Source organism: Calonectris borealis, chromosome 7 (assembly GCF_964195595.1).
Source record: "Calonectris borealis chromosome 7, bCalBor7.hap1.2, whole genome shotgun sequence".
Taxonomy (NCBI): Eukaryota; Metazoa; Chordata; class Aves; order Procellariiformes; family Procellariidae; genus Calonectris; species Calonectris borealis.
The window spans coordinates 10,483,110-10,505,399 of NC_134318.1; the positions used below are offsets into that span (position 1 = coordinate 10,483,110).

A 22,290-nucleotide genomic window follows, 5' to 3' on the forward strand; every position below is an offset into this window, starting at 1 on the left:
AGGATATTTAAAATTAAATCAGCTAGGAAGTTAGGACCTTTGGATTGCCACAGTACATTACATGGACTTGATTTTCCTTTTGTATTTTATGACGGTGTATCTCAATTTAAGTGCTTTGGCAGTAAATTAACACAAAACAGTGACAATTTTGATCAAGAAGAAATTTCTTCTTTCATCAAGAAGAAATTTCTCTTTGGTTACCCAAGTGTAAATTCAAATGAAATTTATAATCAGTATGAGAAACATCAAAGCAATTTTTAAACATACTCTGTAAACTGTTCCCACTGTTGACCTAACGGTCAAACTTCTGTGTATTTTTTGTGTTTGTCCCTATTGGCCTATTTGGTAACATTAGTGTTAGCCCAGATTTCAGCCTGATTTCTGGAGTTCCTCACTGGGGCTGCTTCTTAGTCCTGAAGCAGGGTATAGATTATACAATATAGTAGTTTGACTAGATTTCAGTACTGGTTAGCTTTTCTAACTTCTGTTGCACACAGGGATTCCAGTATTGAACTAAGTAAACAGTTTCTGCTTTCTATATTGCAATATTAAATGAACAACTTTAAAAGCTCCAAATATGAATTATATCTTTCAGGGGGAGAGGAGAGGAAAGAGGGTTTTTCAGTCTCAGTAATGCAGTGGAGCTTTTAGCAAAGAAGATTCAAATTAATAATACTTCTTACGTTTTGTCTCTTTGCTAGAAACCTATGAGACGAGAGCAGCAAGTGGGGCTAGCAGAGGGCTGGTGACTGTGCGAGATAGAAACCTCCCTGCCATTAGTCCTTGAGCAGACGATAGAGAGGGGACAGAAAGAAACCCTTCACACCCTCTCTTAGCGTGGTCAGAGCTGTACTGAGCGCTACAAACCACCGTGGCCTGGAAGCGTGAGCTTTTTTTTTCCTTCCCTTTCAAAAGTTTTCAGGAAGTCTGGGGGAGGGGCAACGCTGTTTCTTTTTTGTTATAATGGGCCCCTTTAGTGGAGATGGAAGAGGAGAAGAGATCTGTGTGCCTGTGGTGCGCACGCTTCCCAGTGATTCCCAGGGTAACTTCCCAGGACTCCTAAAAAGCGCTGGGCCCCTGCGGCGCGGGGAAAAGGGGAGGGGGGCTGGTCCAGGATGGAGCTGATGGTGCTGCTCAATGCTCTGGTTACTCGCCTGCTCTTTGTGTTGCACTCTCTCATCGGGGTCTGGAGAGTGACTGCAGTGAAGAAAGAACCCAAGTACTGGCTGCTGGCACTGCTCAATCTTCTCCTGTGCCTGGAGACAGGGCTCACCCTCAAGTTTAAGCAAGGCAGAGGCTACAAATGGTGAGCATATCCCGCCGGCTCCGATGGAGCCCCTCTTGTTTCTTTGCATGTACTTTGCTGCAGATGTGAGGCTGCCTTCTGCGGCTGCTGCCCGAGAGCAGTGCTGCCCTGGCTTTGTTGCTGCCAAGCTGCCAGGGGATTGCGTTTTCTCCCCTGCTGCACCTGGGGGCTGGGGGGTGGAAAACTGCTAAAGCCCTGGCCGACTTGCCAAATCCAGAGGGCTTTCAGGAGGGGCAGTTTTGCAGCAGACTACTTGGGAACCACTCTCTGTACAGTTCTGTGTGTATATCCATACTAACAGCTGAAAAATGTGGTAAAAGTAGCTGCAGGCAAGAGGTACATGCTTTAGAGCTGCTGATCCAGTGGGCTGGGGAAGCAGGGGGCACGCACTCCCTCACCGTGTTGCTGGGCACCCCCCTAAGCAATAACTTGTCAGGGACAACACGTGTGAGGTGCAGAAGAGTGCTGGGGGGCCCGCACAGGTTATTCCATGCAGATGCCCTGCATCTCTTACCCCATCCTGCCATGCCCTGGTTTGCACCTCCTTCCCTGGGACTGCATTCCTTGTCCCTGCTACTTGCAACGGTGCTAACGCCACGCTAGTGCATGAACCAAAACGCAGCGACAAATGAAAGATGAGCAGCAACCACTCTTGCAATACAGCTAGAGTGGCTTAAATATTTGGATTTGAGAGGCTATTCCAGAGGGGAACTTTCATGCATGAAAGGCTGCCTGAGAAATAAACAAAAAAGTTAGTCATAGCAGAGTTTGCCCAAGCACATGGGTTTTTACATGCGTCTAAAGAATTACTGCAGTCATCTACAGCTCATCAGCGCTCAGTCAGCCAAAATAAATGCTCTGTAAAAAGGAAGTGGTCACGTAACTAATTGTCAAGATTTCACTAGGACCTTTTATTTTCAAAAACTCAAACTGCAGGCAGACTCTGAAACAAATCCAGGACAAAAAAAGCCCAAAAGTATTTCAATGATCTTAAATTCCTGTCCATTGCAACCTGTGAAACTCGTTATAACAGCAGCAGTGTTGCGTGACAATTCACACAAGTGTCCATGCTCTAAATCTGAATGGAATAAAAGCAGCAATAAAGTCTGGGACACAGGAAAATTTAGCAACAGCAGAGCTCCAAATGCAGAGTTATGAGGCAGAGTGAGCAGACCTGATTCACTGGGGAGAGGAGGCAGCAGCAGAGACTTCATGAAGGAACACTTCCTATGGCAGCTTTTGGAAAAGCCAAAGAAAAACAGATACAGAAAGCAGATTCAATTTAGATGAATACATGTGCTAGAAGACTGGGTTAAATTTAGCTAGAAGGAAGTTTTGAAAATGGATGTGGTCCAGCACTTTAAGCAGCAGTAAAGTACATTTATAGGTAAGAACTGTAGACAAACAGCCAGCATCTATTTGTACCAGGGTAACTTTCTGCTCTGGTGGAAAACACTCACATTCAAAACAGACAGTATCATCTGCATTTATCGAAACAACTCCATAGGCAATCACTGATCCAGGCAATGGGCAGTCTGTGCCACAGGACTCTCCTGCCTCCAAAACCCTCCTATTCTCTCCATTCCTTATTGACAGAAGAGTTACTTATTACACTAGCACAAAAAATTAAATGGCACATATGGAGAAAAAGTATTATTGTGGGCCTGACCATGTAATATTTCCTCTAGATTGCTTCTTCTGAAAGAAAGGCAGGGTTAAAGCCCCTGAAGTCTCCTGGCCTGATCTGGTATCATTAGCTCAGTATTGCTAACCTGCCAGCTGGATGGATTTTTCATGTGCTCAAGTCCTACAGGAAATACTGTAAGATATGTTAGTGCTCTCATGCAAATGAGAGGTGTGTTCTCTCCCAAAATAAGCAGGCTAAAACCTCATAGAATCCCTAACATTTTTTTAAAAAAGCAAACAACAAAAAATCCCACTACCAAAACAAACAACACAACCCCACTACCCCCACAAACAAAAAGAACAACCCCAAAATCAAACCAGGACTATCTTATTTAGAGGGGATTGATTGGAACATTTCATAGCAGCTCAGCAACCCAGTCATTTTCCTGAGCAGTAGGGTTTTTTCTTTTCCTCAACAGTTAATCTCCACTGGAAAAGTCATGATTACAAAAATAAAGGTACATTCAGGATAGGAAAAAACAATAAATGCAACAACATTTGACCAAAACGTTGCTGCAGTTACAGACTTATAAGTAATTTAAATTCACTGCAGAATGTGCCGATGACAGTATAGAAGGAATCAAGCAAGTATCCCGAGTTTTGACTCCACTGCCCTGTCTTGGGCCAGTACATAAATGTGATGCAAAGGCTGCTGTGCATCTCAGCAGCATTGCAGTGATGCTCACTCTGAACTATGGCAGAGCTAGATGGAACATTAGTGGCATCAGACCTCATTCCTACTCCAAAAGGAGAAAAACCCACCCCAAACAAAACTGTCATGTGTTTAATAAGAATACATCCGCAACCCTCACAAGAATCAGTGCTTGCGGGAGCAATGAAACCTCTCTAGTACTGAATAAACTCAGCTCAAGGAGCTGAAGATAATAAATCTTCACCATCATAAGTTATATAGAAGACTGACAGGGAGAGAAGAACTAGAGACAGAAATCCTAAAGAATTATACAATTGCCAGCACAAATGGGCAAACAAGGCCAAGACCCATTTTCATAAACCATTTTAGCCTGCACTGAAAGACTGCTTACTGAAGAAATGCTTGTTTTAGGCAAAGTGATGCTATTTCTACCTTTCCTGTGTCAATGCACAGGATTCTGATCAACAGCCTTTATTCCAGCATCATTCAGCAAAATGACTCAATGTATTAATTCACCCTTCATGCAATCAGAAAGAGCATGTTAGCTAGAGGCTTTTTTTTTTTTATTTTAAGTACAGAGAATGCTGTGATGGAAATAGAAACAGCAAAGTGCCTTTGGTTAGTTCTTAAAAAGAGATTTTGAGTAAACTTCCATATATTTTAGATGAATATACAAATAAAGCTACGATTCATACTACTGACAGCATAAGGAATTCAGCAAGAATAGCAACTCTTATTTGCAGTTACCCTATTTCTTTATATCCCATATGGTAGGAGGCACAAGATATTATCTGCATTGAAAAGTGATAGGTTATATGGTATTTATGATGTGATGTAATACCAAGCTATCTTTTCTTTTCCTTCACAGGTTTTCACCAGCAATATTTTTATATCTGATTTGCACAGTACCATCACTATGGCTACTAGAAATTCATCATGGGACTCAGGTATTTATTATGAGATGGACTAGTTTGAAATTGATGAAATTGATGCATTATTTGATGGGTTGGATTTGGGCATACACACGGAAATCTGCCAGGTCTTGTTCCAATTTTCTGTTTTATTCTGGTGGGTCTGCCAATCCAGCTACAGCTATACTATGACTGCTGTGCATTTCCTAAATATCAAATAATGAACCCCATTCCTAGCTAAAAATGAGACTATTTATTTGTATTTGGCTGAGGAACTGAGGACTAGAAGTTTGAAAAACAGCCTTTCACCCCCAGGTTACCAGCTTGAATTTTGCTCAGGATGGTGAAAGAATTTCATTGCTTTAGAGGCCTTTGTAAAATAAAGTATGAGTTTCACAGCACTTACAGGCAGATACCACAACTCCAAGCAAGCCAAAATTGAGACAGGTATCAGTGAAAGGGGTCTTAAACTCAAATTACCTTGTGTTTGCTGCAACCTAGGAGAATACTCACAGATTGCTAGCACAGCTGACATAATAATTTGTCTGTCAGTGTTTATATCTTTTCTTTGTTCATGCTGTATAGTAATCTGGAAGGGGTGTCTGGATTCCAATTCAGGACTAAAACCCACAGTAAAATTTTTAAAGGCAATTGTTCGTTTGGTAGATGGGGTCAGTTCGGGCCAGGACAGAGCCACTTAGCCCAGCAGCCCACACCAAGTGAACCACCTCCCCATGCAGGCTGTTTTCATGTCCCCATAGCGCTTCCACACACTGAAAAGGCGATTTTGTCTGTCCCAGCATTTGCACATATGCAGTACCTTACATCCACAGCAGTAAAGGGCCTGATAGGAACAAGAGCAAAAAGCAACAGAAGAAAATACATAAATTAGACTAAGAAGACATAGTGCCTCATTTTCTCCTTTGAAACATTGTTAGAGCCCACAGAAGCATAATCAAATATTCAAAATTGTGTTTACACTGAAAATGCCTGAGGCTTTTTCTAAATACAGCAGCAGGAATTTATTGTCGTCTTGTTTTGCCAAATCTCCTTAAACAGTCACAGACAGGTAATGTGGATATTGAGAACATTTGTCATAGTTAAATCTCGTCCAAGAAACAGGCTAATTCTGTAGTCAAAGGCAGCAGTTTATTTCCCAAAATGATGTTAGAACATGGCATACTTTGTTCTTATTGATATACTGCTACTGTGAATTAAAGAGGGAGTATATCAAGTTAACAGCTTAGTTTATACCTGGAGAGATAGGATAGAGAGTTCTGGAAACACACAATCTAATAGATTCAAAAACAATACTGCCAGAAGGGGAGCAGCCCTCCTAACAATCTCAAATGCAGCACCCAGACTAGTACTACTTCTCATACTAAAGTGTTGCTGGGATTTTCCTTATTAAAACACTAACAGAATGGGTAATTATGCATTTGCTAGATCCACACATTTAATATATCCACCATGAAAACTGTTCGTGGTCTTTAAGGCCGTAGAACTTTGATCTGATGTTGAATCTCTAATAGGAAACATCAGCTGCTTGTGTTGGTGCTGTTGTGCTAATATGCAGTCTCTCCTCCTGAAGACAGACGCAATTCTGCCTCTCTGAGTACTGCAGAACTGGACATGAGTAATACCATTCATATATCAACAGTGAAATACTGACTGCATAGCAAGTACTGCTTTGCGGTAAAGCATTTGGGGATGAAATACATGTTTGGGAGGGACTACAAAGTAAATTGAACTGTATCGAGTGAAAAAATTGCTGCCTGCAAAATAGAGTGGCAAGAAAATTAAAACCATTTGATTCATTAAAAAAACCAAACATTCTTTCTTCATAATGTATAAGATCTCAGATAAACAAATACCTCTGTTACCTTGTCAAATGCCTGGTGCATCACTGCCACAGAAAGTGGTAACTGACCACCTTTTGCAGGGCTTACCTGACGACCAGTGCTGTAGTCGATGTAGGCTTCCCAGTCAGTAATAAGACAGATACTTGGTAAGCCTTGTAATTATTTTTAGCCACCTTAACTTCAACATTTTAAGGAAATAGTCAATATTACTGGCAATTCCCTAAGCCTTATTCTGAGGTGGGATTCTCTTACCAGCTAAAATTCTAGTATCACTCTTCTAAAAGTGATCTTACATCTTTCACCATTTCTTCTCTCCCATACCCATTATCTTTCTCAATTTGGAAAACAGCTTAAGCAATCTTTTCTCCCTGTTTTACATTTCAGCTTTCCTGTATGAGCAAAATGAAGCAGTCATGGTTGCTTTGAATTTCTGACGTCACACATGTTGCTATAGGGACGGCAACACTGTTTCCAGCAAGAAAGGCTGGAATGTCAGAGAGCAAGCAGGGTACCTGTTGCTTGGCAGAGGGTCCGCTCCAGGGAAGGGCTAGCCTCTTCCCCAAGGTACTCAGGCTGCCAGCCTCCACGCACGTTAACAGGATTGAGGGTACTCTGCCCTGGTATTCAAGTGTCAATTTTACTACCTCAATGCTGGACCCACTGCAAAAAGTTTTAGCTAACCTCATTTTTATTTAGGAATAATGGATTGTGAATAACGTGCAAATAGAAATTTGCTGAATTAGTTCAGCGGTTCAGGAGTTCCCCATGCACTGAGCTCTCTGCAGGTCACACACTAGGACAACACTATGTCATGCAACACAGTTTCCATTTTGATTAGGTGTTTTATAAATCAGAGGAATGTAAGCTTCATCTCAGAAGAAACAAAAGGAAGGAAACCAAGCTAGAATTTATGCAAAATGTGTACAATTTCTTCCCGTTTTATTTTTGCACATACGTTTTTGTTTAGCTATGCACACAGCCTCAACACCTAGGAGTAACTGGGCTCTAGCAGTAAAGAGGTAAACCACACTTATCAACTGCCTGTGAAACTTAGTATTCGCTTTTTCCTTGGCACATTCCCATTAAGTCACCGCACATACATAATTGGCTAGGCAAATATGCCTGGCACCAACAGTCCTATTTACATGCATATACATGATGAAAATAAAGGCTCTTTTCAAAACTTTCAAGTGAATCACCACTTAATAAATATTCAAAGAGAAACAAACCAAAACAAGATATGAACACACCTAAATTAAAAATCAGGAGTCTACTTAAATGACTGGCTTTGCAGACACAGTTTTCCATTTCCTGCCTGCATGCAGCTGAGAAGAGGTGCGGGCCCGGCCCTGAGGAGAGCCATTCAGTCAGAGTTCGGGGAGCCTTGCACTGAAATAGTAACCCCCCATTCAGCTGGGAGTAGTTGCAAAAGTTACATATAAGGAACCTACAAAAGACACTGATAAAGTGAATTAATTGTCTTAAAGAAGTATTCTCTGCACCTTTGTGCCACTAGAAGAAAAAAAAAAAAACCAAAAGAAAAAGAGCCCCCTTGCAAGCCCCGTGGAAGCCGTGGTGTGCTTTCCTCCACCTCCCTCCAGCAGTGCGAGTTGCTGACTCCCGCAGCTCCTCTGCCCTTCTGCAGGTTAAGCGGACCAGCCGCTCTGGAGCTGTGAGAGCGATCTGCTCTGTATTGTTGGCATGGGGAGAGCCACGGCATCTGCTGAGAGGCACCTATACACCTTGCTACCTCCCATTCCACTCCTGTCAGTGTTTGGGAAGGGATTTCCACTGTCCTTACACATACAGAAAATGCAGCAGGCTGCCCTACATGGGTCCTGCCTGAAATTCGGCAAATTCCTCTCTGAGCAACAGGGCTTTAAAAAACAAACAAAAAATTCCCAACTGATGTGAAGTTTAATGCAAGTTCATGGCTCCCTTCCTCTTACCCCTGCCAGACTGGGCAATGGGGCAGAGGAACGGGCTCAAATGCAGATTTAATGACAAAACAAAGGCTGTCAGGGTGAATCAGCCTTCCTCCTCCAGCAGTTAGTAATCCCTTTGCCCTACCCAGGCTACTGTTACAAGGTAGATACTCCTTAATGTTCTGGGGTGGCTACCCCAGTTACGCAATATTTTTAGGTCACGGTCTCCTCGGCCGACTGTGTCACACTGCCTGTGGGGGTTACTCAGAAAGGCTGACTTTGACCTTGGGGGCTGGTCTCCATAGGCTTTAGACTTTTTCTACAGTCAACAGATAAAAAGGCTTCTCCAGAGCACCAGTTAAATTTCATTTCTGAAACATCCCCCAAACAAGCTCTTCTGTCTCTCTCCCTTGGTTGAAGGGCTATCCCAGGGAGATTAGCCCCACAAGGCTGTAGCCAGCAGAGCACCCGCCCCTCCAGCTCACTGTCTCCATGCCCAGAACTTCAGACTTCCCTCCTCCAAATGGAAATATCATGTTCCCCACAGCTGTGTGTCAATCTTTCAACGCTCTCGCACCTACTGTCCAAATAAGGCAAGCATTCAGTTTAAGAGCTTTTACCACCAATTATAAAAGCAACAAGCACTGACTTTTTTTGCAGATTTTTCAAACCACGGGAAGTCGCTCCATTTATCTATGACAAGGTCAGGCAAGAGGCAGCATTTACCCAGATACTGAGAAACATTATCAGAGACCAAGTAAAGTATCAAAGTGGAATCTGAAATTTGCTAGAGAATGTGACATTTGCTGGAAAACGTTGCCTTTTTATTGGCAGGCATTATGCTGAACACAGCTACTCAGTATGCACTAGAACACATTCCAATTGTTGCAGAAAAGCACTCCCTGTGAAATAAAATGGTGGGGGGCCCAGTGGAGAAATGCAAATCATCTGGTGTTCTCTGGCACAAATAGTATAAAAGTCTTTAATAACAGCATGGTTTGATTTTCTAATTATCCCTTTTTTATTATAATGAAGAGAGATGTTAAGGGATTGTTATGAAGATAGATTTTAGAACCATACCCCAGTTTCTCTGGGGCCAGTCCTGGGGGTGAAGGTAGAAGGGCAGCATAGTGCTGGAGACTTCAGACGGGACACAGTCCCACCACTGGTTTACTGCAGTTGAATTAACAAACGTTTTAGCCAACATTTGATTTCCCAGAGCACTGGGCACCTGGAGAAAGTAAAAATACCAGTTTTTCTACTCTGCAGGGGTGGGCAACAACACAGGCCCATTTTTCTTAATTTTTCCTGAATCTCACCTCTCACTTTATGAATTTCCTTGCAGAATAAGGCAGAGATGGGAGGGGTGGGGTGGAGGGGCAGAGAATACAACCCAAACATCCTGCCCCAACTATTCATTTCAGCCTTCAAGGAAGTCATACAGAAGAATGAAACAATGACATTTTTAGAGATTTTTTTCTGAATAGTAGAGATGAGAAGCAGATATTTTGAGAAAAAGTTTGAATATAGAGACTGACTATGGACATAAAACAGCAGACTGACCATGACCATTTATTACCCTATTTTACTGTTTTAGACAGAGAGAGACTATGTAGGAAACCCAGTAGCCTGACCAGGAGAGCTACAGGCAGATCGCATTCAGTGAGTGCAGTCTTAACAGCATAAAGGTGTCACCTGCTCCATCAGCCTTTGAATTTACATCCTCTTCTACAGTACAATCCTACACTTTCTCAGGGACCTACCAACACATCACTTCTCTCCTCATGAAAGGAATTCCTCCCTTCTGAACAAGAGGAGAATTTCATTCAGAGTGAGCATGTACCTTTGTAATCATCGACTGACTTTCACAAATGAACCCTCTGCAGTTCAGCAAAACAGGACTCTCTCAGCCACAGAGCGCATCTGCTCCCTGTGCGGGTTGTTTATGCATGTGTGATGTTTTTGTTCACAACAGTACTGTGGTAATGAGCCCGGAGCAGTTCAGGTGAATGTCAGCAACCAAGACTTCAATCAATCCAGAGACAGCAGTCATGGAAGTGAGGGAACAGATCACCACATCATTCAGACGGTGGGACACCTTTTCCTATTCCTAGTAGAGGTCTTATGATATTAGAGCAATTAGAGAGGACTGTTGTGTCTATTTGGGCAACCTTCTCATACAGTGATTAAAACCAAAAAAAGAGAAAGAAAGAAAAAAATAGTTTCAGAAAACCATATTGTGGAAGTGGCCTACAGCATGCTGCATACTAACTGTTGTTGGTAGGAAAAGTCTCCAAGTGAAGAGGAGACTCTCCTACCGTTCTCTTCCAAATCTCAGTAACCGAATTTAGAAAGTGTCTGGGTGACGGTTCTGCACAAGATAACGCTCAGCTGAAAAATGAGAACAGGAGTGGTACACAGAGAAAAACTTGCTATTCATTACCCAAAGTTTGTATTAATGTGCCTTTTTCAAATTATGCCTGCCACAAAGAAATGATTTGCTCTAGTACAATGTGAAGGAGAACAAAAGCAGGCTCACGGATAAATACAGCCTCCAAAGGTACCTATAATGTCAGTCTCCTGAAGTTACAGTATGTTATTGTTGTCGTCTTTTAAACAGGCTAAAGTCTTTGTTAATCAGCTCTCCACAATCTGTGAGACTGTATGGACACTGGCCCTCCACCAGACTTTTCTACTGCTACTAGTAGTTGGGAGATGGCTTCTCCCCATTGGAGTTGAAATCACCCGGGATCAATTGTCTCAGCTGCTTCTCATGTTTGTGGGAACAGCAGCAGATATACTTGAATTTGCTAGTGAAACCTTGGACATCGAAGATGTTCGGTAAGGACTATTTGCTGACATACATAATTTGCATAGGGCAAGATATTTGTTTTGTTTGAAAATTTGTTTGTGTGATCTGCAGCGTTCAGACTAGTGGAACTGTATTTCCCACACATAACAGAAGGCTACGTTCAAAGGCTCCGTTTTCCTACTCTCACCTTTCCCTCTGTAAAAGTCCTATGAGCTTTGCTAGGGATTACTCATCTGTTGCCAGCAGAAAAGCGTGTTGCATCCATCACAATAAAAGGGTACAAAGAGCCAAACAACTAGCATAACTGCCATGCAGCGTCAGTTCTTACAGCTACAGGAGCTGAAATACTGGATACACAGTAAGCCTCTTTCAGGTTAATGAATTGCTTTAGACTAGTAAAGAAGCAACTAGAGTTTGCTTTAGTGATTCATTATCCAAGTTGCTTCTTTGGTTATCTCGTATGTACTTTCTTCATGATAGAATGACAAAGTGTTCAAAGATAAGAAGGAAGAGAATGGCAGAGTCTGGTGTGAATTTTCAACATTGGGATCTCTCCCAGAGAAAGTAAGCCCATTTCCCCCTCACAGCACTGAGAGATGAGCTGTGAACATCTATCATAAAGAAAAAGAATCACAGAAGAGGTTCATCCTCTCTTACAGACATACTATTTTTTTTTTTTTTTAAATATCAAAGAAAAGGTTTTGCAGCAGGAAAAGAGGTCCTTCCCACTTGGCAGAGAAGCTTCAGGCTTGCAATGAGTGTGTAATCACTACAAGGGTAAAGATATCTCCTCTTTGAGCCACAGAGTCTATTTCCATATGCTTATCATTATAACATTAGCATCAAATATTTAGGATAATTACACAGCTGGAACATGTGGCCTGAACAGCAAAAATGCTAAACCAAAAGGTGCCTCTGTTTTCCTTAGTCTTACATCTCAAAAGCATGCATTAATCAATCACTGTTTGTCTCAACCACCCTTTAAATGACATTCCAAATACTACAGGAAACATTTGTTACCACGTAAGGAAAGTGCATCTTCACTGTTACTGCTTTTTTCCCCTCCCGTAGGAAGAATTATGCTCTCATAAATGCAATTCTTGCTGTATGGACCTGGAGTATGTTACAGTTTCCACTTGATCTTGCAGGTTAGTACTTGCACATAGACAAGGGAAGAGAACAAGTGCTTTAAGTTTTTGCTGGCATGTTTTGTGTCTGTGCCCACACTACAGGCTGTACCAAGGACTCCTGGTGACAATGATGGTTTCTGAAGACAGACCATTGTGGTTTCTTTGGAGGAAACACTTGTTTCTGGCTAACCTCTGATCTCCCTGATAAAACTCTCTACTTCCAGAAAAAAATAGAATTGCAATATTGTATTGGAGCATCTGCTCCAGTTGCCTGTTACTGCCTTAAACTTCACTATGTGAGCTGTTGAGTTAGATCTGGTCTTGGATTATATTATGGCTCCAATTTGGGTAGGTTACTAGACCCTATGGAGAGATAGACTATCGTTAATCACAGGGGACAGCACAGCCAAGAGCACAGAAGCGGTTATCACAGGAGAAATTACCTATTCACAGGGAACCTAAAGAACCGTATAATATTGGGACTGTGCACCCTTATCTTAAACTAAAAGGCCCAACATTCAGCCAGCTCAGGCTGGTATTTGTCCCTAGACAGAAAGGGCTTCTCTATGTCCAAGAAGAATAATGAAGGCCGCCTCAATTGTCATCTGTTCCAACCATTTTGGCCTCAAATCACTACAAGTTTGCAACTCAACTATACCAGTCCAAAGATACATTATCCTCCATAGCATCTTGTATAAAATTGATGACTAGATTGACACACTGATTAAAATAATAAATAAATAAAATAATAATGCAAAATGATTCCAGGAATTTTTCATTAGCCTTTTCTTCATGGATAGCACTAGGTTTTGTTTTCAACACTGAAGTTATGAAAATATTTCAGCTCAGCAGCTCACCTCCTGAAAAACTGATGCCACCGCATTACAAATTTATCACAGCTAAAATTCCTGTTACTGGTAAAATATCTTCTGTTAAAGATGCACAACACTCAGGTTTGAAAAAAACAAACCAAAACAAAAAAAACCAAACCAGCTATACACATCACCACTATCCAAATAAGTTAATGCTGTGATTGTTGAAGCACTGTTTGAATTTAAGTGAAATAACCTGTTGTACTGTGCATTTTTTCTCTGGCTATTGCTTTTCTGCTTATTTAATTACATTTACCAGTTAAAAATTAAGTTATTGAACACACATTGCCCTGAAATTTACTATGGGTACAGTTTACTTTAGGTAGTTCCATACAGTTGCACAGATAGTACTTTTTATTCAAGTATCAGTATGTTTACTCACATATCAAACATGACATAAAATAGAAATTTATAGGCACTTATTATTGCACTGCAGCAATGCAGTTAGGACTATTAAACAGCAATGGCACAAAAAGTATGAAAAAATTAGCTGCTGCTGAAGCTTTACCTAAAGGATTTAGCAAATTTCTACATTCTACAACTCATTTTCCACTCAAGTCTCATCTTTTTTTTTTTGCCAGCGTTGACTCAAACAATAGAACTATTTTTGTAAGCTGAAATGTTTGGCAGTTGTTACTGCATCGCAAGTAGCTATGTTTTTTTAAGCTAACAAAATCCCACTGCCCGAGAGACAGGTTAGTTAAGCTACATGCATTTTCATAAGAGGCAGCCATGTTTACCACACACAAACCCTTCCCATGATCCTTCTCTAGACACCATGCCACAAAGAGCATAGTAGCCCACCACCACTTCTATAGCCAAGGGGAACACATCCATGCAAGTTCCAACAGTTGCATGCAGTTTCATACCCAGAAGGCTAAGAATGAGTAACTGTGGCTCAAGTCTTCTAAGGCAAGCAGCAACCACAGTTTCTTCCTATCCATAATGCTCAATATTGCCCCGCACTGACATGACTTATTCTTACTATGACACATGAAAAAGGCAATGGCTATCTGGTGACTCTTTTAAAAGCAAGGTTTTAGACGGCCTGGAACAAATTGAAGCGCTACAGCTCAGGCTGTTCCCATTCAGCATGGTAGGTTTTTTTCTTAAAAACACATATTAGCCTAGCATGTTGATTTAACAGAAAAGTGTCTGGGGAAGTTGTTACAGAAAGATTAGATGATCTACTTCTGCTTCTTGTTTTAAAAGTGTATAAATACTGACAGCTTTGTGGGATAGAAAAGGCGAAGCGGTTTTTGGTCCTGTTTGGCAGATCACCTAAGTGCCTGCTTATCGTAAGCTTAGTGTGTTTTGCTGAAACAGATCCCAGAAATGGGATATTCTTTATCTTGAATTGTTCACAGTTGAATGCATTTATAATCCAGGGTACCTTTAGGCCAATTCTGGCTCAATTTTAGAGAGTTTTTTTAACATAACTGTGTTTTATTTCCAGTACAGCATATTGGCTGCAAACCAAGTGCGTCAACTAGGCGGATCCCCAGCCTGCTGCTGTGCAGGTACAGTGCGGAACTGTGGAACATTGGGGTCAGCCTTTTCATACAGGACGGTCCCTTCTTCATTGTGCGTTCAATCCTGATGGGCCACTTCAGAATATTCAATCAGATGCTGGTGTTTTTTACAGCTAAGAATATCTTAGTTGTGACTCTACAATTGTATCGTTTGGCAGTGATAACGTTAGACTTTCGTGCTACCATTCTGCAAAAGAGCAGGAAAGGAGAAGTCAGCTGTTGCCCATGCGAGCCTTATGAAGCTGGTACTCATGCTACCGCTGACCAAGATACCGAAATGAAAGATATTGTTGCTTTTCGTCCAAAAGAGGAATCCCAAGCTCTATCAGAAGATCAGTGAGCACAGTTAACGGACTTGAAAGAGGTTGCATTTCCCACAGCTTCTTCAGAAGGGCTTAGCCTATTTCTATGATCAAACACACCTTGAGTGAGTGCTTAAGTCATCTCTTCCACCAAGAGATCAATAATTTCTTCTAAATTGTAGGGGAAATTTCTAAAGCAAAGGCATAGAAATGGGACATTTTTGTATCCATTTGTATGCTGGGTTTTGACTAGTTCCCTATTATATTATCCACAGGGATTTTGTAGACATAGTTTGTAGTAGCAAGAAAGGTTTGGCACACTAACAAAGTTGGTTATTACCTTTGGCGGCATTGTGCTAACATATGTACGCGCATGTATTCAAATAGAAGGACGACGTCAATGGTCAGGCTATAACTAGAGTGTGATGAACAATATGTTCACTGAGTATGGAAGCAACTTCAGCAGCCACAACTGTGCAGACATGCAAGTGAAGGGGGATGACAGATTTCTACTATTACTGTGGCATCAAAACATTGTTCATTCAAGAAATTTAAAAAAAAAAAATCTTGTTCAAATGTTACCTCATCCTTGGCTGGATTCTGTTAAAAACTATGCAACACCATGAAACGGCATAAACAAAACTGTCTTTTAGGACCTGCATGGTCTGAATAAACTAAACCTTACAAAAAAAAAATTAAGTAAAAAGCAGCCCCACAGATCATTAGAAGACAACTGCATTTGTCACAGGTGTTTTCTACGGAGGCACTTGCCTTTCTATTCCTACCAGTCAGAACACACACACAAAAAAACCCAACCCAAAATATTTGTAAAGACTTTTTTTTTGGTTTCACTGTGCTTGCAGTTGAGACAAGTTTTTAAAATGTCTCCATTTTATATGATTTTTAAAAGTGGCCTGACTTAGGCATACAATCTAACTAGAAAGAAAATGGCACTGCTCAAGTTTCACGAGACAATCTAGACAAAAGGTTTCAGGCTTGTGCTTCACATTTTATAAAGCACCACAAGGTCCCATGAAATAACTTGAGAGATTGTCTGGTCTGTTGAGTGTCAAGATCCATTTTTAAGAAACAGTTAATAATTATTCACTTACTACTTTGACATTTGGAGTGAACAATATAGGGCCTGATAAATTTCTCCCGGGAACACACTTTATATCAGTGTAAGACCGTTGACTTTGCTGGGCTTAGCTTATAGAAGCTGAAAGTAAGATAAATGATTTTTGAAAATCTACCTAAAAATTATATTCTCACAGAAAATGGCAAGTGCTTTTACAAATTTCTGCATCCATTCTAAAAGAGTACAGAGAAGCATGAAAAAAAGCTAGCAAATATAAAGTGACCTAATTAAGGTAACTTCTCTTATTAAAAATTCCCAATTAAACCTTATTTTCTAAAGCCTCCAGAATCTAAAGACAGAATCTGGTCTGGGGAATGAATAGTGTTTCTACCACCTCTGCAGCAGTGATATGCCTATTTATCCATCGCCTGATAAACAATGACATGTTTGTTCTTTGAAAGATTAACCTACTTAAAAATGCCAACCCCCAAACCTGTAAACCTGTGTTTATTTCTATGCAGGATCAGGCCCCTCCATTATGAAAGAAGAAAATGCACACCCATAAAGAAGGAAGGAAGTCTTATATACTTCATAGCCCTTTCTAACATTTATACTTTAGTAATAATTTGCAACACCTTCTGCTCTTCTTATTTTGGGCCTTTTTCCAGCAGAAATTAAAAAAAGCCAATCATCATTCACCATGGCGTTGTGAGGTAGACATATGGAGAGTAGAATGCAACTTCATTTGGGATTTTAATTCAAGTCTAGAAGTAAAAAAGCTAGAGTGCTGCTGCTGACCAGCTGTGCTGTCTAAAACCTTTCACACTAGGGTGAATTTAGAATCAGCTGGTAGAACTGCAACACATCTCTTCCTTATTGATGCAAGCCAGGACTACTCACATTCATTTTGCATTTACCACTCATATAGTAATTATCCTGTTAAAAGGATCCTTGCTAATTAATTTGGAGTGTACTGAGCTTGCTAGAACATCATTCTAAGTTCATCAGCACAAAAATTTCAGGACGTTCTTTTTTAAACTTGCTGTCTATTTAAAGGGCTTAGTTCAGCAACAAACTGCCTACGAGGCTCAGCCTGCAGCAAATGCAAGATCCCCTGGGGTCAGCAATACAGAGACTAGTTACAGCAGGAATATTTTACAGAGAGCTATATTTCCTGGTCTTCAGGCTGTTCCATTTTAAACAGCAGTAAAGCTTCTAATCAGATTGACCGTGAGAAGAACTCGCTCCAATGCTAGGTTTTTACTACTAGATCCCATCCACATTCACTCACAGACAAAATAGGCTAGATCCTCCCTCACGCCTATGATAGAGTAGATTTGGACTTCCCTTTTCCTCCCCGCTATCAGGGGTGAAAACAAACAGATTGCTTAAAAGCAAAAGAAAATCCAAACAGACAAACAAAGCACTTAAATGGCGGGTAGTCTACCTCCCCACCTGTGTGCAGAGGGGAATCACATATGCCAGGTAGCAGCAGGAATGACAAACAGTCCCCTCTACTTCATTGAGAAGCCTGGAAATGGCAATTAAGAAGTCTAGTAGCTTGTATGTTTGGTCACAGGGGCAAACCCCAGTTGCAAGCCCTCTTCACCTTCCTCTTGCAAATATTTTTGAGAGGGAGGACTACAGCGCTGCTTTTCCAGCAGGCTGTTTGAGTCAGCTGAATCAGCAGCTGGGTGGGGGGAGCCATTGTGTCATCCCACAGCCTTCCAGAGCTCTGCACTAGGCAAGTGGTAGAATGCATTTTCTTGAAGATCTGCCAGCATCTGTGGTGTATCTAAAGAAAAACTGATGTCATGCTTGCTATTCAGGAAAAGCTGCAATAAACTTTCAGACGGGGAAAACTCAAGCCTTCAAAATGGAAGGATTTCAGAACATTTATCTTTACCATTATTTACTTGAGTCAGGAGAATTACATTACTAAATCTCTTCTGCAAATAGATATCTAGCCAGTTAGTGTTATTTATTCTGGTTGTTCCTGCCTCGTCCTTTTAGATTATTCCATATTAAACCTCACTAAAATGTTTTACCACTTGTCTTTTCCTGAGATAAAACGTATTCCTCCTTTCCTTTGGACATTGGCTCAAATAAGATCATAGCCCTAAGCCTAAGGAAAAAAAAAAAATGAACAGACAAAACAAAATCACCAACCATGATTTTATTGCATTTCTGTTGGTATTTGTACTGTACTATGTTCTCTGGGACCATGTGGAAATGGAAGAAAATGTGCAATTACTTTTAAAAAATTCCAACTGTATTTTATAAATAAAAGGCAGTTACCTCAGGCATAGCTGCCAATTTATTATGTGAGAGCTGACTGTTATATGTTCCCATTAATTACATCTTCCACATGCTGCTTTTCCTTTCCATCCTTCATAAGTTAATTACTTAGGCCAGATTCTGACTGCAGCCATTGCTTTGAAAGCCCACAGCAACCGCAGTAAATTCCACCCTGTTCTGGATAGGTTCTTCTTTATTCAGAACCTTTGCCTCCAAATATGCAAGTCACAGTGTAATCCCAGAGAGGATGTGTTTAATATCTGCACACAGGATGCATTTTACAGATGCACACAAATACGTATATGCGGTTAGATACCCATACACACCTGGCAATGCCTAATGCATACAGCTTTTATTTGTTATGTGTGCAAGATTGCTGATGAAAACACTCTGCAGATATCTGTAACACTCTTACAGAAATACCTGAACATTACAAATATCTTAAAGCTTAGGGCTCTAAATACTAAGCATATGATACTCTCTGAACAATATACTGATTTAAAAAAAAAAAATTTTTTTTAAGTTCCCTGGAATATATTCTTTCCATGCAGGTTTCCTCGGTTGAATGAGACGTACTCAATTGTTATTTCCCCCTGAAAGATAAAGTTTTTGAAAAGACCATTAGAACAGAACACTAGCATCTAAAACTGCACAAGGCTGTTTCACTGGTCCTGTGTCAATAGAAAATAGGCAAGCCTTGAAACCACCAGGTTGAAGAGTCCTTGGCCCTCTGGTCTTTGGTTCAATTCTCCATCTTTTGCCATGCTGTTGTATGAGGAAGGAAGCCTTTCCTTCCTTCTGAGAGGAAAGAAAACAGATTATTCCTAATCTGTAATGGTGAGGCAATAAAAAGGGGTCATGATGGCAGAAGTAGCAGAGATGTTTGCCCAAAATTGGTCATTGCACCAGCAGGGAAATACAGCGGTACAGACCCCTAATGGAATAGATATTAATGACTGAGGAAACCACATGAGCTGTGCTCTGAAAACCTTCCCTGGCCCTTCAGAGCCAGCAAGGGAAGAGTTCTCGTCATTCAGCTCCACTCCAAGGATCTCCAGCAAGCTGCTAATACAGGAATTCCAGTGGTCCTGAGCCTGTCTTGCAGGTGACCCTAAAAAGCTCTATGCAAACTTTTCCTAATTTGGGCTCATTTGGGTCCAGTCTTTTCTGTTTAGATTGGGTCAAAGGGGTGGGAGGGAAAGTGATGTAACAATATAAAAAAACTTAATTTATCCACCTAAACTCTTACCTCATCCTCTACATACTGCTGTTCTTTCCCCATCTACATTTCTGGCCACTTTCTGGGCCCATTGTCCAGATCTCAGTACACAGACAAAAGACACTAAACACTGAACTTCCCACTGCTGCCTGTGAAAGTCTTCACAAAAGCACACAAGAATTCAGGCCAATCAAAGATTAAGGAAAGCAAAGCCTATTTCTTCCAGTTAAAGATAGAAGGTATCTACAGCTGCCAAAGAGCTTCCTCCATTTGTTTGTAGCTTACTACAGAGAAAAGAATGTTTTCCTGAGCAGTCTTTCTGTGAAGGACTAGCTTATTGAAACAGCAGCATCATTTCCTGTAGCCCTATGGATTAGTATCTCCTTCAAACAATCTTAAGGTCATACAAAGTTTGAAATGAGGCTGTCAGATTGTAGGTAAAAATAAGGGAGCTGAAGGGTGGTACAATGTAAAAGTGATGCCCTAACCCAGCATTTTTATTTTTGGGAGGTGGGAAAGGCCTCCAAGCCAAGTAAAGCAGGCCTGCATGTGTATCATCTGTAACAGAAGCTTGGGAGATCTGAACTGAAAATTGCTCTAAAATCTTCAGTCTCCTAATACACGTGAACTAATAGCATCCTGGAATAATCATACAAAATGGGTATAATCATAGCTAACACCTAGGCCTCACAGAAGACTCCAGAATAGCTTTAGAATAGATTTACAGTGTAAAAACTAGTTGAGTGTTGCTGTTCTTTCAGTTTATATTTTTCTGCATAAACTGATGTTTCACATTTGAGGAACGTGTTGGGCTTAATTTTATCCGGCATCCCGCCTAAGTGCTTCACAATTTCAGTCCCTTGATAGAATTCACAAAAAGCTTGTCTTTCACAACAAATTTGGTAGAAGCCTTGTTGGAGCATCTTTCAGGATTGCAAGAGACAATAGTATGTTCAGCAATCGCAGTACCTGAACCAAGACAGCTGTCGGACACTATAACTCACTGTAGGCCTAATCCTGCTTTCAGTAAGCATTCACGATGCCACTGCTGAAGATCATTACTATGTCCATAGCATTACTAGAGAAACATTAAAACAAGACTCATTTTCTCATGCAATCAATTTTAATGTTTTAAGAAGCACCTTCCAAAGAGATTTATCATAACTGCCAAACTAGAATACTTTCTTTTACTCATTAGAGGTCAGGTCTGCGAAGTGGTTAGCCTTCTCCCTGAGTGAGGGGAAAGGGGAGAACTGTTTCTTCTTCCCTTCCCCTTCCTCTTCCAGATTCCGTGTTGAGGTGAAAACTAGTTGTCCTGATCCAATAACAAACCAATACGAGTTAATATTCTGCCTTGTGAGCTGCATATCAAGTTTAACTTAAAATTTAAGCTCCATTGTGGCAGAAAAGAAAAGACTATTTTGTGGTCTAATCCAAGGAATACTAATTCATTAAAAAAAAAACCTCTTACATGCAGAAAAAGGAGAGAATGCATAAGTAAGAGTTGCCACAGGGGTAGCCTGAAGCCATATGCCAGCAAGTTACTCTGCTTGTATATTATGAGAATTTTTATCCATCTAATCAATAAGAAATGAGTAGTTACTATGGCAATTTCTACACTACAAGGTACTTGTGCTGCAGTAGAGTATGTTCTAGAAGGACAAATACACTTACCACTCTGTTATGTAAATTTTTGCACCTTTTTACAGTGTTGCATTGCAGTGTGTAGGCTTGAGAAAGGTGAGAAGAATAAACTGAGTCAAAAGATAGCAGTGGTTATAAAGGAATGCTTGGAAATTCTTAAGTGACTAATAGATGCCAGGTTTGGGAAATCCACAAACATTCAAAGAAATCAAGCAGTGATTTTGCAGATCTTTAGCTTGAAATCAGATATAATGAAACTAAGATTTCATTACTGTTTTTCCCTTTGATGATCTTCCTCAAAGTTTAAACTGATGGGGCTAGAGTCTAGTCTCTCTTATACCACCATCAATTCGCACTAATACTGATTTCAAAGGACAGCAATACACTCTGCAGTAGCCAGGACTGATTACAACAGATGTATTCCCTTACAGCACAATACTCCATAACCCTGTAGGGACTGCTGACACTTACCCATACAGAGAACAAGGATAAAACTTCAGTCTCAAGACACAGAATACTACAATAAAAGTGCAAGGTTCTTTTAAAGGTTTGAAAATAATTGATCATAATAATATTTATGAAATACACAGAGAAAGTACATATGCCTCCTACAAAATCTTTATCGCAATTCCATCACATTATATTTTGCAGTATTTCTTTTTTCCCCTACACCTCTTTTCAAAATATTATCATTTTTCAGGTATTAGAACAAATGGGAAAGGACAAATGCTGAAGAGAAACCTAAACATTGCAGAGGCAGGCAGTTCCCTTAGAGATGTCTGACAAGGCAGAGATATTATGGCTGCATTCAGAAACAAATTAAGACTCACCACAACTGCTGAAGATGGGCCAATGATTGTAGCACAAACCTTTCAAAAAGACGGTCAGGAGAGAAGCCTAGGTAAATTAGCAATTGGGCAACTTTAGGTGAGAGAAACAAGCACGCACAAATGCAGGGGCCTAAGGACACTTTAAAACCTCCATTAACATCTCCTAGAATCCATATATGAATTACACGTGGCAAAGTCACAAGTGTGTCCGCTTCTGAGAAATATATGCAC

The 22,290-nt window shown here is 40.7% G+C and overlaps 1 protein-coding gene across 1 annotated transcript; it reads left to right on the plus strand.

Annotated features, from left to right (window-relative positions):
* The first annotated feature begins 950 nt into the window (after positions 1-950).
* On the plus strand, positions 951-15,675 carry TMEM26 (transmembrane protein 26). Its single transcript, XM_075155419.1, has 6 exons — positions 951-1,306; positions 4,513-4,591; positions 10,318-10,431; positions 10,963-11,183; positions 12,226-12,302; positions 14,613-15,675. The coding sequence occupies exons 1-6, from the start codon at positions 1,116-1,118 to the stop codon at positions 15,026-15,028; spliced, it is 1,098 nt and encodes a 365-aa protein (XP_075011520.1). The 5' UTR covers positions 951-1,115; the 3' UTR covers positions 15,029-15,675.
* Positions 15,676-22,290: the final 6,615 nt, after the last annotated feature.

Bases quoted from the DNA above. Each gene is read 5' to 3' on its own strand.
- TMEM26 (XM_075155419.1), top strand. From the start codon at position 1,116: ATGGAGCTGATGGTGCTGCTCAATGCTCTGGTTACTCGCCTGCTCTTT. The intron at 4,592-10,317 runs GTATTTATTATG...TGTTCACAACAG, and splicing joins AAATTCATCATGGGACTCAG to TACTGTGGTAATGAGCCCGG. The intron at 10,432-10,962 runs GTGGGACACCTT...TCTTTTAAACAG, and splicing joins ATCACCACATCATTCAGACG to GCTAAAGTCTTTGTTAATCA.